Genomic DNA, 15,847 nt, shown 5'->3' with positions numbered 1-15,847 from the left:
GTATTTCTACTAATTCCCTCCCACTCCATGTTGGTAGATAATAAAAGTTATCTACCAGTAGTTGCAGAGCTCAAAACATGCCTCCTTTAATGAGCTTAATTACTCTTAACTTTCATAAACTATCCCTTCTGTATTGCATTTCGTAGGATAATATAGTGGATTACTTACCAGAGGTTCCTAAAATGATCTTATCTTTATTCAGATGGTACCATGTAATTCTATTGTGTCCATTAATATGGTGGTGTTGCTGGTTACTCTGGTAACTGCAGTTTCTAATTGGGGATGTGCAAAGGGAAGAGGGCAAATATGACATACCATATGCCTGAGATTTGCCTACGAGTAGGTGGTTGGCGTTTGAGGGTAGTAGTGCAGATTCATGTCCTAGTTGCTCACATAAAGAGAGAAAGAAACCCAAAGAACTCCTTTCTTCTTTCTGGAATATTTTGTATATATATTTATGAATGTATTTTATATAAGAAATGTTCAGGGAAGGAAATTGTGGGAGGTGGTGAAAATCTTCAGGAAAGTCAATATAAAAATGATCCGTCTCTAAGTATACAGATGCTCTTATATATAAGTACAAAAGTCTTCAATCTAAATTTTAGTGAAAACTTTTGATAATGTGCTTTCTGTTGTTTTTTATTATAATAGTATTCTGTTTTGTAATCAGCATTAGAAGACAAATGTTGATACTATTTAATTTTAAATAAAAAGGCCAGCTAATTTTAGCTTGACAAGTCATCTTTCCTCTCCTTTCATGTAGAAATTTTCCCAGCAGTTGGGATTTTTCTGAAGAAATTTGTAGACCTTTTATCTCCTGATCTCTGTTCTGCATTCCTGTCTTTCTCCCAATAGTGCCGCCCTAACGGCTGCTTGTCTGCTGACATGGGCCGTGCTGGTTGGTTCATTCGGTGATAGTGGCCTCCAGATAAGGACCAGAAGAGAGGAACTTTTAATTGAGATGGTTTTCCAAAAAGATTATATCACTTTCTAGTTTAAGCATGTTATGTTATGCTGGTGAAACATACACAATATATAGTATGTATGAGAAAAAACTATTTTATCTTGCATCTGTTCTATAATTGTTCAATTCCTATGCCATACAATTCATCATAATTATGCTGTAGGAGGAAGACTACCTATAAAATCATTTTGCTTTATCTACCTTTGTTTCCATATTAGTATAGTAGCAGTTCCTTGTATCACCCTAAATTTTAATGTCTTATTCCCTCATTTCAGCATTTCACTGCATCTTTATCTGATCTTAAAAGAATTGTGCCTCATAATTCCTTAAAATTTTAGAGTTTTCAGCTTGTTTTCCCACATATTGTCTACTGCTATCCTTTTAACAACCCTATAAAGTTGTTGTCTGAGTTTTGCAGATTTGGGAACATGATCAGAGAAGTCGAGTAATTTTCCTAAAGCCATAATAATTGTTTCTTTTTATTCTGCTAAGTTCCTCTGCAACTTTTCGTAGTTTTTGGTTTCTTGTATGTTTTATTTTTCCAGATATTAACTCATAAGTTGTAAAAATATCATTTTAAAATTTTTGTCAAAATATGATCTTTTTTTAAAATTATCAAGATTTTAAAGATATTTTAATAGTGAGGAGCTACATAATGTGTATATCATTCTAAAGGCCTTTGTGCCCTAAATATACCCCCAAACAAGCTTTTTTTGAGAACTATATTCTGTAGTAATGGAAGATATTCTTATAAGACTTATCTCTTAATTTTTAAAATTTTAATAATTTTGCCTGTATGAGTTAGACTGTCTCACTGTTTGTTTTCATTGGCTGTATTTTAAAATAATATGTCATACTTCATGTTCCAAAACAAATTAGTCTTAATTGTTTAAACCTGCCTATATGAATTTATCCTCTCATTTGATACTGTCTTCATTACTTACAGATTGAAGATTTTTATTAAACTTCTTTTAAAAGTATCAAAGAAATGTACTTAAGATACCTTCAGAGTTTAGATGAATTCTTTACTAATGGAAAATGTAATTTGGGGAAATGTATAATATAGAAAATGCAACAAATGATATCATAGAAAACTTGGAAGTCTTTCTACGTGAGTGGGGAAAGTGTTCTGAAAATAAATATTTAGAGATTTTTTTAGAGTTTTATATTTAGAGTTTTTTAGAGTTTCTTTAACTTATTTGCAAACTGTAAAACATTTGCTATCATTTTAATTCATTATTATAAATTACATGATACAGACTTTAAATATAAGGATTTTTATTTTGCTTAATTTATTAAAATAATTGTTTTACTAGAGTGTACCCAAATATTGTCCATTTTTAAATATTAACTAAGATATTTTTCTAATTGGAATTTACTCTTAATGCAGTACTACAGTGATTAGTAAACAACTTTTTAGCTTGACGGCTGTCATTAAATGAATTTAGTATTTACTTAAATATTTAAATGAATAATAAGATTTCTGCTGCTGTTGATGTGCCCAAGGGGTTTTTCTCCCCCTGATGCTATCTGAGCTTATTCTTCTTTTCTATAAGACAATGGAACGGTGGAGGCCTAGATTCTATTCCCATTTTCCCATCATTACCTGTGTGACTCTGGGCAAATACCATACACTCAGAGCTGGGTTTTCTCATGTGCACAGTGTGAATCATAATAATGTTTGTCCCGACTGCTTCACTGGTTGTTGTGAAGATGAAGAGAGATCATACCTGTAAAAGCAGTTCAGTTAGAGTAAGTGAGGAAAGAAGAAGGAGGAGACTATGAAGTTATCCTTAATGACTCTAGTGTGGCTCTGGTAATTTACAGATACACTGAACTGGTGTTTTTAAGCAGTAGTCTTTTTCTTTTTTGATAGAGTTCTTATTTTCTCATCTGTCAACATTGTGTCCTCAGGTGTTCCCTGGTTGCTTTGAGTTACTCTGCTTATATGCCTTACTGTGTTTGTACCCCCTTAGTGAAGCTTAATAGCCTTCGAGTTGTTAAGAATCAGGTAATGTTCATAAATTTACAATTGGTTAGCTTCATCGCCATCCTATAGATTGTTTAAAGAGCATGGGTGAGTTACTGAGTTAAGATGATGGGATTGCTTTTTTGAAATTAGAAACTTTGCTCTGTGTATAGCCTACATTTTACTCTAGTTTTTATTCTCTATCAGCTGCTGTTTGCAAAGTAGACTCATTTATCAAGGGAGAAGTGAAAAGAAAGGTTAGTAAGGTGATCCAATTTTTTTATTCTTATAAAGGAAAATTCCTTGGTTATGAAACAACCTCATTGCATTTAACTACTGCTAAAATTAATTACAATTCAAAAAAAATATTTCAAGGTGTAGTATTTCGTTCATGAGAAGGGTTGATTAATGCTAAAAATAATACTTAAAAAGAAGCCAGTGAGTTGTTTCCACATGATCTTCAACACGGTTTGTTTAACAGGCATAGCATGTGTAACATGTAACATTGTAGAACTAATTATACAAAGAGTATGATAATGGCAAAACAAAGAGTAATATGTATTGCTAATCTAAAGGGCATTTTCAAATTGGGGGCCAGTTATTTTGTTTCAGAGCCATTTATTCTTCAGGAATTTAATTCTTAGCATTCAATAGTCAAGGTTGAAATGGGAAAAAAGGTTTCTTAAAGCTGAAACTTTTTCTCTTGACCTGAATGGGGAAGGATAGATTGCCTCTTAAATTCATACTGAGAAGACTTTCTAACAAGAAAAGGCAGATATAAAAGCTTTTTTGAATCTTGTAAATTTTAAATTCACACATTCCCCTAGCTTGATAAAGCTGCATTTTATGTACCGTGGTTTGTGTTTTGTTTTGTTTTGTTTGAGGAAGACTGGCCCAGAGCTAACATCTGTTGACAAACTTCCTCTTTTTTGCTTGAGGAAGAGTGTTGCTGAGCTAACATCTGTGACAGTCTTGCTCTGTTTTTTGTATGTGGGATGCTGCCACAGCACGGCTTGATGAACAGTGCATATGTAGGTCTCTGCCCAGAATCTGAACCTGTAAACACCAGGCTGGCCCCTGTGTTCTTTTAATTTACAGTTCATAAACCATAGCTTTTATTTTATACATAGACAATGGAAAAACTAGCTCAGATACTGGATAGCTTATATTTCAGAAATGTAACTCCTTTCCAAGGAGATGTCAATATCCTAGTGTTGGTATAGAATTGAGGGTTGTGCTTTGTTTTTAAATGGAAGAATTTTTATGATTTTAGAAGTCATTATTATCTATCCATCTGACTTTGTTTCTGGATCTAAGACTCCTATTATGAAAGAAATTTGGATTTTCAGAATGGTATATTTTCTAGTTGAAAAAAGTTGGATTTTTTCTGAGAAAGGATCATAACTCTGGCTAACATATAAGGTAGAATATATTGTAAATAATGAACTTTTTGGCGTTGTGTACCAGTATTGTTATTATAAAGACTAATGAAGGCAACAGGAACAATCATTACTATGTTTAGTTAAGAGCTCTTTGAAATTTTCTTTTGTATGTTGAATAAAAATGCATTGAGAGATGTTCATCTGGACTGTTTTTTGAAACTAAGTAATACCTGTGGCTGGCTGAGCTTTAAGCAGTTTAGACATATATATTTTGACTTTATTACTCTACTAAGAACTTAATTAATTTTTAGGGAGGTATCAAAAAGAAATAAGACCTTAAAAGGTTAAATATGGAGTTACCACATGACCCAGTAATTCCACTCATAGCTGTATCCCCAACAAAATGAAAATAGATGTCCACACAAGTTTTTGCATGAATGTTCATAGCAGTGTTATTCATTATGTATAGCCAAAAAGCAGAAAGCAAAAGCAAATGTCCATCAGCTGATGAACAGATAGCAAAGTGTAGTGTGTCATGCAATGGAATATTACTGAGCAATAAAAAGGAATGCATGCTACAACATGGATGAACCTTGAAAACATTACGAAAAGTGGAAGAAGCCAGTCACAAAGGACCACAGTTTGTATGATTCCATTTATATGAAATGTCCAGAATAGGCAAATCTATCATATCAGAAAGTAGATTAGTGATTGCCTTGGGCTGCCGGGAGCGGGGGAGAAAAGTAGGAGAGGTGACTGCTAATGGGTATGTCGTTTCTTTTGGGGTGATGAAACTGTTCTAAAATTGACTCTGCTCATGGTTGTGAAACTCTGTGAATACACTAAAAACCATTGAATTGTACACTTTAAATGGGTGATTTGTATGGTATGTGAATTATGTCTCAATAAACCTGTTGCCAAAAAAGTAAAGGCAGATGTATCAGCTGCTTCTCTCTCCTGTGGATTTCTCATACATCTCGTCAAGTCATGTGTATTATGTTTTTTAACTACCATAAAAAATGTTATCTGGCTTCTCTGTATATATTTGTACAGAATCACCAAAGGCATTTTATAATTAATTGAGATATATATATATATATATATATATTTTTTTTTCTTTTTTCACCATCACCACCCTGCTTGTTTCCTACCTAGGGCCAGACAGCCTTTGATGTGGCAGATGAAGACATTTTAGGATATTTAGAAGAATTGCAAAAGAAACAAAATCTGGTATGTTTGAAGACTGTCTAACTGTGAATTTCAGACAGTTGAAAAAGTGTTCTTAAAATGTTTTGTACTTTTTGGTTTTAAGTTATTCCTGGCAATCAAGCTAAATGACAGTAAAACAGAATAAAGGAGTAGTGGTGGTTTTTAGCCTTTTTTATTGCTTATCCTTATTTCTCTAACCTCCCCTTCACAAAGTGAATGCCTCTGTAATGTATATGTTCTCAAGAATAACATGCTTTTGTAATTTCATAAGAAAATTTGCTTAGAAGGTAAAGACTATAAAATCTCAGATTTCTAAAATAGCAGGTCCTAGATAAGCAAGGAATTACGTAACTAGGAAATAGGTATTTAAGTAAAATATCATCAGACATCCTGAGTGGTTATTGGACCCTGACTTTTTCAGTGAACTGAAGTTGGAGGGATCTAAAAAAATCCATCTTAGTCCTTCATGGTGCTTTTTATCTGTCTAGTCCTCTTTATTCTTTATCCAAGCCCTTTTCAGGTAAAAAATCTTCTGTTTTGTTTTGTTTTTGTTTATTGTTCTGAAAACTGCTTTGTTAATTATTTTAAATTCTGTATTTTACTCATTATTATTATTTTAATAGTATTCTTATTTTCTTTTGCATAACTTTTATAAAGCTCCATAGTGAAAAACGAGAGAAGAAATCTCCACTCATTGAATCAACAGCCAATATGGAGAATAATCAGTCACAGAAGACCTTTAAAAAGTAAGTAAAATATTAAAGTAAGTTTTGTTTTGTTATGAAATGGGTTGGCATGATGGCCACAGACATGATTATTGGGTTTTGTGGATCTGGGAAAAATTAATGTGTTTTGACATTTGGTGTTTATAATCATTTGAAAGCTCTTTTCCTTTCACAGCAAAGAGACATTGATTATTGAGTCAGAGAAAAATGCATCCCGTATTGAATCTCTGGAACAAGAAAAGGTTGATGATGAAGAAGAAGGAAAGAAAGATGAATCTAGCTGCTCTAGTGAAGAAGATGAGGAAGATGACTCAGAGTCAGAAGCTGAAACAGGTAAAATTTGAAGGTTAAAGGGATTCTCAATGAATTTTGATGTAGTGTAAAATGAGATCAGGCTTTAATTTTGAAACTTTTCAGACTGATTTGCTACTTGTTTGGACACCTGCCAAGCCAGTAAATTACCTTTCAGTGAGCATTAGAAACTTAAGTATAGCTGTGAATTCTTGTTCTCTGATTGCCTGGAGGCTCTTGTTCACCTCTGCTTTTTGCTGACCCGTGCTTTCAGGTTTTACGAAGATGAAGAGTCTCCTGAGGCTCCCTTAGGATAGTGCAGATAGGGTATAAATGGGTTCCCAGCAATTCAAGAATACTTCTGCTGCTTTCTGAAGCCCAAAAGACTGGGAAGCTGTTTCTAGCAGGATCCCAAACATGCCCTAAGAAACAGTAAAGTTTTAGAAAGTTGGGACCGAATCAGGATACTTTCCTGAGGAGATGTGGGGAAATCTGCTTTGTTTTGAGAAATTTTAAAGGTACAGAAAAGTATAAAATAATAAACATTCATATTCGAACTACCAAGACTTAATAGCTGTTGACATTTAGTGATATATGCTTTAAATTTTTTTTTTAGTAAAATTAAAACATTGTCGTCTTCAACCACGAGCCCTAATCTGCTTCTCTTTCCTTTCTTCCCAAAGGCAATTACTGTCATGAGTTTTTTCTATAATCTTTTAATCTATTTTTATACTCCTATCTTACTGTATATTCAGAAGTAATATAAAGTAATTACAAGATTGTTTTGTGTTTTTATTTTTATACCCTAGAAGTTGTTATGCAACTTACTTTTTTTCACTGGAAGATTATATTTTTGAGATTTCTTCGTATCTGTCTGGATCTTTATCTGTCTACATAACTTATCCCTTTAGTTGCTGTATAGTATTCATTAAATACATCCATCTCCCTTCTGATAAAAATTTCCTTATTGCTAATTTTTTGTTGTTGCAAGTAATGCCACAGCCCTCATTTGTGTAATTGCCTCCTTGTGTGTCTGTGCAAGAGATTATCTAATAGATAATACTTAAAAGTTGAATTACAGATATACCTTGGAGATACTGGAAGTTCTGTTCTAGACTACCACAATAAAGCAAATTTCACAATAAAGTGAGTCACACAAAGTTTTGACTTCCCAGCGCATATAAAAGTTATGTTTATGCTATTCTGTACTCTCTTAAGTGTGCAATGGCATTATGTCTAAAAAAACAATGTACATACCTTAGTTAAAAAATGCCTTTTTGCCAAAAAATGCCAACCATCATCGACGCCTTCATTGAGTGGTAATCTTTTTGCCTCAGTGTTGATGATTGCTGACTGATCAGGGTGATGGTTGCTGAAGGTTAGGGTAGTTGTGGTAATTGCTTAAAATAAGACAACAATGAAGTTTGTTGCGTTGATTGACTCTTCCTTTCACGAACAATTTCTCTGTAGCATGTGATGCTGTTTGATAGCATTTTACCCACAATAGAACGTTCTTTCAAAATTAGAGTCAGTTCTCTCAAACCCTGCCACTGCTTAATCAACTGAGGTTATGTGATATTCTAAATCCTTTCTTGTCATTTCAACAATCTTCACAGCATTTTCACCAGGAGTAGCTTCCATCTCAAGAAACCACTTTGTTTATCCATAAGAATCGACTCTTCATCCCTTAAGGTTTTATCATGAGATTGCAGCAATGCAGTCACATCTTCAGACTGCACTTCTAATTCTAGTTCTCTTGCTGTTTCCACCACATCTGCAGTTACTTCCTCCACTGAAGTCTTGAACCCCTCAAAGTCATCCATGAGGGTTGGAATCAGCTTCTTCCAAACTTTTGTTAATGTTGATATTTTGAACTCTTCCCATGAATGATAGATAGATATTCTTAATGGCATCTAGAATGGTGAATTCTTTCCAGAAAGTTTTCAGTTTACTTTGTCCAGATCCATCAGCGGAAACACTGTCTATGGCAAGCTATAGCCTTACAAAATGTTTTTCTTAAATAATAAGACTTGAAAGTCAGAATAACTCCTTGATCCATGGGCTTCAAAACAAATGCGGTAGCAGGCATGAAAACAACGTTTATCTCATTGTACATCTCCATCAGACCTCTTGGGTAACCAGGTGTATTGTCAATGAACAGTCATATTTTAAAAGGAATCTGTTTTTTCTGAATAGTAGGTCTCAACGGTGGGCTTAAAATATTCGGTAAACCATGTTGTAAACAGATGTGCTGTCATCCAGGCTGTGTTGTTCTGTTGATAGAGCACAGGCAGAGTAGATTTAGCATAATTCTTAAGGGCCCTAGGATTTTCGGAATGATAAATGAGCATTGGCTTCAACTTGAAGTTGCCAGCTGCATTAGCCTCTGCCAAAATTGTCAGCCTGTCCTTTGAAGCTTTGAAGCCAGGCGCTGACTTCTCTCTAGCTGTGAAAGTCCAAGATGGCATCTTCTTCCAATAGAAGGCTGTTTCATCTACATTGAAAATCTGCTGTTTAGTGTAGCACCTTCCTTAACGATCTTAGCCAGATATTCTAGGTAACTTGCTGCAGCTTCTGCATCAGCACTTGCTGCTTCACCTGCACTTTCATGTTATAGAGATGACTTTTTTCCTTAAACCTCGTGAACCAACCTCTTCTGGCTTCAGACTTTTCTTCTGCAGCTTCCTCCCCTCTCTTAGCCTTCACAGAATTGAAAAGAGTTAGGGCCTTGCTCTGGATTAGGCTTTGGCTTAGGGAATGTTGTGGCAGGTTTGATCAATTCTATTCGGGTCTCTAAAACTTTCTCCATGTCAGCAATAAGGCTGTTTTGCTTTCTTATCATTCATACGTTCACTGGAATAGCACCTTTTATTTTCTTCAAGAACTTTTCCTTTATATTCACAACTTGGCTAATTGGTGCAAGAGGCCGAGCTTTTGGCTCCTCTTGGCTGTCAATATGCCTTCCTCACTAAGCTTAATCATTTCTAGGTTTTGATTTAAACTGATAGATGTGTGACTCTTCCTTTCACTTGAGCACTTAGAGGCCATTATAGGGTTAGTAATTGGCTTAATTTCAATGTTGTGTCTCAGGGAATAGGGAGGCCCAAGGAGAGGGAGAGAGACGGGGGACAGCCTGTCGATGGGGCAGTCAGAACATACACAACATGTATCGATCAAGTTTGCGGTCTTATCTGAGTGTGGTTTGTAACGCCCCCAAAACAGTTACAATAGTATTATCAAAGATCACTGATCACACATCACCATAACAAATATAATAATAGTTAAAAAGTTTGAAATATTGCAAGAATTACCAAATTGTGACACAGAGACACAAAGTGAGCAAATGCTGTTGGAAAAATGGCACCGACAGACTTACTGGACACAGGATTGCCACAGGCCTTCAATTTGTAAAAAATACAATGTCTGCAAAGCACAGTAAAATGAGATGAGCCTGTATTGAGTCATATTTTCAGTCTTCATGGATGCTGCCAAATTGCTTTACAAAGTCAGCTATAACAATTTATATTCTTTTCCTTTTTACTATCAAGGATGTGATTTCTGCAGTTTTTTCCCTCTGGCCCACCTGTTCTTATAGATTTTGTTAATCAAATTGCTTGATTAAGTAGCATTTATTTTCTTATTCTATGTCAGTTAATCACTCAAAACTTCTGAACAGCACAAGATTCCAATATTGCCATCTTTGAGTTGTATAACCTGGCATTTTGACATAAATTTTTCAGAAAAGAATATTCCATTTCCATTAAAATTTTTGATCAGTGAAAGAGTTGCTGTCGTTATCAGGATCAGTTTGGTGGTCATTGGTAAACAGAAATGGAGCCCTAGAATTTCTTGGACTCCCTATAGTTCCTATAGGCATGACAATCATTTTATTTTTACTCAGTCAGCAAAATATTTTCTCTAAGAAAATGTGATAAGGTAAAGTTTATTAAATAAACACATGTGAAGGAACATACTAATAATTCTGTTTCCCATAAAAACAAGGTGATGCTAATAAACAAAAACGGGCTAGCTTTGTTGCCAGGTGATGTTTTGAATTCCTTTATTTTCTTGAAGCTTACTAACCCTACAAGTAAATTATTTTTCAGTGATACACAAAGTTTTTGAAATGTGTAAAGAGCTAGATTCTAGTCACTTAGGGTTGAATTTTTTATTTATTACTGTCCCATTGCTGGTTGAGTGAGTTAGCATATCTTTTGCCTTGGTGAGACAGTAATATTGGTACAATTGGAAGCTAGAGCAACAAGTAGTCATTGAATGTTATAATTTATTTGGATAACATGCTAATTAAAATGTTCTAATTATAAAAGCAAATTATAGGAATAATAACATGCAGAGTGTTTAAGAACACAGACTGATTCATACATGTAATTGTATATGTGGGTAATTTATTTTATCTCAGATTTCTCTGTAAAATCAGGACAATAATACCTGCTTTATGTGAATACTATATAACCATTACTTTGTAATAAATGTTAGCTCTGGTATAATAATTGTATAAAATTAAACTCTACTGATTTAAATATGATCAATATACATGCTTTCCTAATATCATCTAGGTTAAATTTGTGCTATTTCCCTTGTTTATTTTACAAAAACTGAAAGATGAAATGATAGCATTGCAATTTAAATTGACTCAGATACTTATGCAAGTATTTAGAGTTATTTTTGTGAAGTTAATCTCCTCTGCATGAGACGTGCCTTGGCCTCCAGTCTGTAGTAAAATATTTTATTGCAAGTCAGACTATCTGCACATGTGTATAAGAAAGCTAGGACTAGCACCTAAATCTCCTAACTCACGTGTCAAGTCTTTTACTAATTATGCAGTAGAATTCAAGAACTGGAAGTCCAGGCATCTCATAGAGATTTCTGAGATTTTGTTACCTAATTTTTTCTTAATTGACCCCTTCTGTACAATTCACTGGTCAATGTTAGGCACTGAGGAGCTATTTAAAGCAAATTAAAAGACTTCAGATTTAGACCAGTCTTGCCACTAACTATCAAGTCTCCTGACCTCTTTTGGTTGAAATTTCCTTGCTTGTAAAATGACAAGAATTGGACTAATTATCTGGATAGTTCTTTAAAATTTTCCATAAATATAAATAAAACTAATTACCATCAAATTGTGTTGTATTTGTCCCTGTTTGGAGTTGAAGTGTAACAGTCACTCTGTTCAGTTTCTCACTGAGCTGACTTTAAATGTTCGTCTGAAGCATTATACAATGATAATTTTGTTCTTCCTGTTGCTAGTGGTCGGTTGTGCCAGGAAAATTTGACTCTATTATCTTAAGAACTAATCCATGTAAATGTTGTGTGGTTCCTTCTCTCTCACTCTTTTAATATCAACAAGGCTTTATCATACTTTATTTGGCAAGCTTGAGAAAGCAGCCATTTCCCTGTAGAGCTACAGCTTGATTTGGCAATTTCTAAACTTACTTTTTTCTTCTTCTTGTAAGGCTCTTTTCTTGGAAAACCGACTGATGTAAAGTAACTACTCTGTTGAATTTTCTTTGGTAAATTATTTACCAAGCCACTTTTGGTTTTTGGTTTTTGTTTTTTTGCTGAGGAGAATTAGCCCTGAGCTAACATCTTTGCCAATCTTCTTTTTTGCTTGAGGAAAATTGGCCCTGAGTTAACATCTTTGATAGTCTTCTACCACTTTATATGTGGGATACCTCCACAGCATGGCTGACGAGTGATGTATGTCCACACCCGAGATCTGAACCTGTGAACGGGGGCCACCAAAATGAAGCATACTGAACTTTAACCACTACACCATGGGGCCAGCCCCCCAAAGCGGTTTTCTATCAAGTATCTTTCTCATTAATCAGATGAAAACAGGAACTCAACCAAAAGTTTTAATTTCCTTCCAGATGATCTATAAATTTGAGAGGTAGTTGAGGGAATGAAAAAAGGGAAGCATAGTTTTGTTTTTAGGGTTTTTTCCCCCTCTAGGCCTTGAAATTTTTTTTATTTATTTAAATCAAATGGAAAGAAGAGCTTCAACTATATTGATAATATTTACTTAAGTTGGATGGTAGACACCTGGCATTTGTTTCATTATTATTCTTATAACTAACATAAATGTTTACAATGTGCATATACCTTCTTTGGTGTGTAGATTTCATGAATATAAAACAAATTTCTAAACCAAGAGAAAATAGGGGAAGAAGGAGAAAAAATGAAAAAGAAGTATATTGAGTTTTATCTTGTTTATTATTTATTTCTTCCACTAGACTGTAAACTCTGTGCAGTTAAGGTATTTTGTCTTTTCATTGACTGATAGATATATTACCAGTACCTGGGACAGTGCTTAAAGTATGGAGACACTTAATAAATATTTGTTGAATTACTGTCTCCAGTTAGGTGGATTGTTTCCCAGGAAGACGGTCTAATTTGGTTATGCATAATTTGTAATTAACTGTGCTGAATAGGCTTAGCTTCTGTAAATGAAAAGAAGTATTGTTTAACAATGAGAATAAAGTTTATTATGCTAAGTTTAGTTCATTCAGTTTATTTGAAAAGCTAAGGTTATAGAGACTTTTATTATTTATTTATTTATTTATCTTAAAGGAAGATTGTCCCTGAGCTAACATCTGTTGCCAATCTTCCTCTTTTTTTGTTTTTTCCTCCCCGAAGCCTCAGTACATAGTTGTGTATCCAATTTGTAAGTCCTTCTAGTTCTTCTATGTGCAAAGCCACCATAGCATGGCTTAATGAGCGGTGTGTAGGTCTGTGCACAGGATTCAAATGGGTTAACTCTGGGCCCCCAAAGCAGAGCATGCAAACTTAACCACTATGCCACTGGGCCGGTCCCTATGGTGATCTTTAAATGTGCCAGTTTGACCTTGTCCTTTGGTATAGTTTGAGATATTTTGTTTTTCACCCTATTAACATCTTATGGATTTTTCTTAGACATACATAGAACTCAGTGAGTTGCAAATCCAGAGTTGCTGGTGGGAAGTTTACATTTGTCCTATAGATAAGAATATTTTAATATTGTACTTAATAAAGTGTAACAGCATACAGTAATGATAAGTTAAGTGGAAGATTCCTTTGGAAAACTGATCTAAAGGAGTGAGAGAAAAATAGTATAATGAACATAAGTATCTCATAGGGCTTTAAAGCACAATACTTCTTCCCAAAAGTATAGAAGGATATGTATCCTACTCCATTTTTAAATCAAGGGAATACTTTAAAACCAGATAGAATGATGTTTGACCATTTGGAAAGTAAACTTTTCTATCCCATTTATAAATTACGGTGAATTTAAAGATTTAAGTTTATATATGACTGTTTTGCTAAAAGCCAATCTGATTTATATATTCAAACACAGTCTTTGAATTTTTTCTAGCATCAGATTGATTTTTAAAAAATATTTTCAGAAGTCTCTTTCTGAGTGATTCATTACTAGTTGGAAATTGTCTTGATATGTTGTAGAAAGAGATTTAGCCTAATTCAGCTGATACCATGCCCATTTTAACTTTAGACTTTTTAGGGGTGAGAAGACGTGCCCTTTGTGACATTTAAGCATACTGTTTGACAGGAATATAAGCTGATTATTGACAAAAAGCACTTTTACATTTCTTGGAAAAAAGAGGAGCTATCAGTTTCAGATAAGCAATTAAGTTGTGTATCTATTAGAAAATTTCATAGCTCTTATAATTTTTTTAGTTACGTTGTAGGCATGCATTCAAGTTTTAAATATTAATTTATATTTTTTTTAATTTCCATAGTGTTAAAAGTACAAAAAGCAGATTTTATTTGTGCTGCTTGTTCTTAGAAGCTTTGTTGCGTGTCTTCATGTTATCTTGTTTACTTCAGCATACATATTGAGACATTTCTAGAAACTCCCTGAAAAATTCACTTGTTAGGGGCCGGCCCCATGGCGGAGTGGTTAAGTTCACTTGCTCCACTGTGGCGGCCCAGGGTTTTGCTAGTTCAGATCCTGGGCAAGGACATGGCACTACTCATCAGGCCATGTTGAGGCAGCGTCCCACATGCCACAACTAGAAGGACCTGCAACTAAGATATACAACTATGTACTGGGGGGATTTGGGGAGATAAAGCAGGAAAAAAAAATTCACTTATTAAAAGGGATAATAGTGGGAAAAGACTTTGAACTAACAAAACCTGAAACAAAAATAGAATATAAAATACTGTTTGCCCAGCCATTGAAACCAAATTCATATAGACTCTTGACTGTTAATGTCCTTCTTTTAAAACAGATAAGACAAAACCCATGGCTTCTGTAACTAATGCCAATACTTCTAGTACACAAGCAGCTCCTGTGGCTGTTACAACACCTACTGTGTCATCGGGTCAGGCAACACCTACTTCACCTATTAAAAAGGTAAGCCAAAATAAATATGTTTGCTAAAAGTACATGTATTTTGCTCAGGTACTGTTTGGACTAAAGCATTAAGGCAATTCTAAATTTTTATAGTTTATTCCAAAAATATTTAAGGTTTTAGAATAAGAATATATTTTTCTTTCTTTACTTTGAGATTTCCTCTGAACCATATTATATTCTTTTTTAAATATCTTTTGCAATTGATATTTCAGTTGGTAATAAAAATAAATGATAGAAAGATAAAAAACTTTATATGAAAACTAACGATCGTGGTAGTTTTTATTTCTGTTGAACTTTTGAGAAACACGTTTGTATCCTTTGTCTCTTAAAGTAAAGATGCATTTTGATAATTTCTCGTGTATAAGTTAAACACAAAAAGTAGTATCACAAATCAGTGAGAGAACTAGAATTTACATTTTCTAACTCAATTCAGAGCAGCAGGCATGCAAATGTTGTATGCCAGTAAGCATATCTCTGATGTCGGACAGACCAGAGACCAACCCCTGACCCTGCTTCTTGTTAGTTGTTACGACCTTGAGTGAGTTACTGTCTTCCTTATCTGTTTAAAAAAAAAAAGACAAAATAAAAACAATAAACAAAGAGAAAGTTAACGTTGTAAGCGTTGGTTGAGAGAGATCCTGGCTAGTGACTAAGTGCTCCCAAAAATATTAGTTTCGTTTCTTCCTCTTCTCCCTTATTCTGTTCTCCATTTGTTCTCCGTCCTTCTTGCTTCCTTTTCTCCACCAAACAGTGCTTTCCGGCTAGTGCGTTGATCTTTTTAAAGACTTTCCTTTTTCCTGCTTCCCCAGAACCTGTACTTCTTTTAACCCAAATTAACGATGAAGAGTTTTGTTTTTTTTACCTACTGGTCTCTTTTTAAGGGCTCCTCCCCATTGGCCCTTACTTATCTTTAATGAGCATACTCATTTCCTTCTC

The 15,847-nt window shown here is 34.2% G+C and overlaps 1 protein-coding gene across 11 annotated transcripts in view; it reads left to right on the top strand.

Annotated features, from left to right (window-relative positions):
- Positions 1 to 15,847, top strand: part of PPP1R12A (protein phosphatase 1 regulatory subunit 12A) — a 152,293-nt gene that overhangs the window by 85,494 nt on the left and 50,952 nt on the right. For all 11 annotated transcript variants that reach the window (XR_011534517.1, XM_070599389.1, XM_070599383.1 and 8 more), the window contains exons 6-9: positions 5,471 to 5,545; positions 6,182 to 6,270; positions 6,425 to 6,582; positions 14,787 to 14,911. Coding sequence is in view for 10 of the 11 variants with exons in the window: in XM_070599389.1 (XP_070455490.1) it covers positions 5,471 to 5,545; positions 6,182 to 6,270; positions 6,425 to 6,582; positions 14,787 to 14,911 (447 nt within the window). In the remaining variant the exon portion in view is untranslated. The remainder of the gene's footprint in view (positions 1 to 5,470; positions 5,546 to 6,181; positions 6,271 to 6,424; positions 6,583 to 14,786; positions 14,912 to 15,847) is intronic.

Source organism: Equus przewalskii, chromosome 29 (assembly GCF_037783145.1).
Source record: "Equus przewalskii isolate Varuska chromosome 29, EquPr2, whole genome shotgun sequence".
In the NCBI taxonomy this organism is placed as follows: Eukaryota; Metazoa; Chordata; class Mammalia; order Perissodactyla; family Equidae; genus Equus; species Equus przewalskii.
This window is presented reverse-complemented; position numbering and strand designations above follow the sequence as displayed.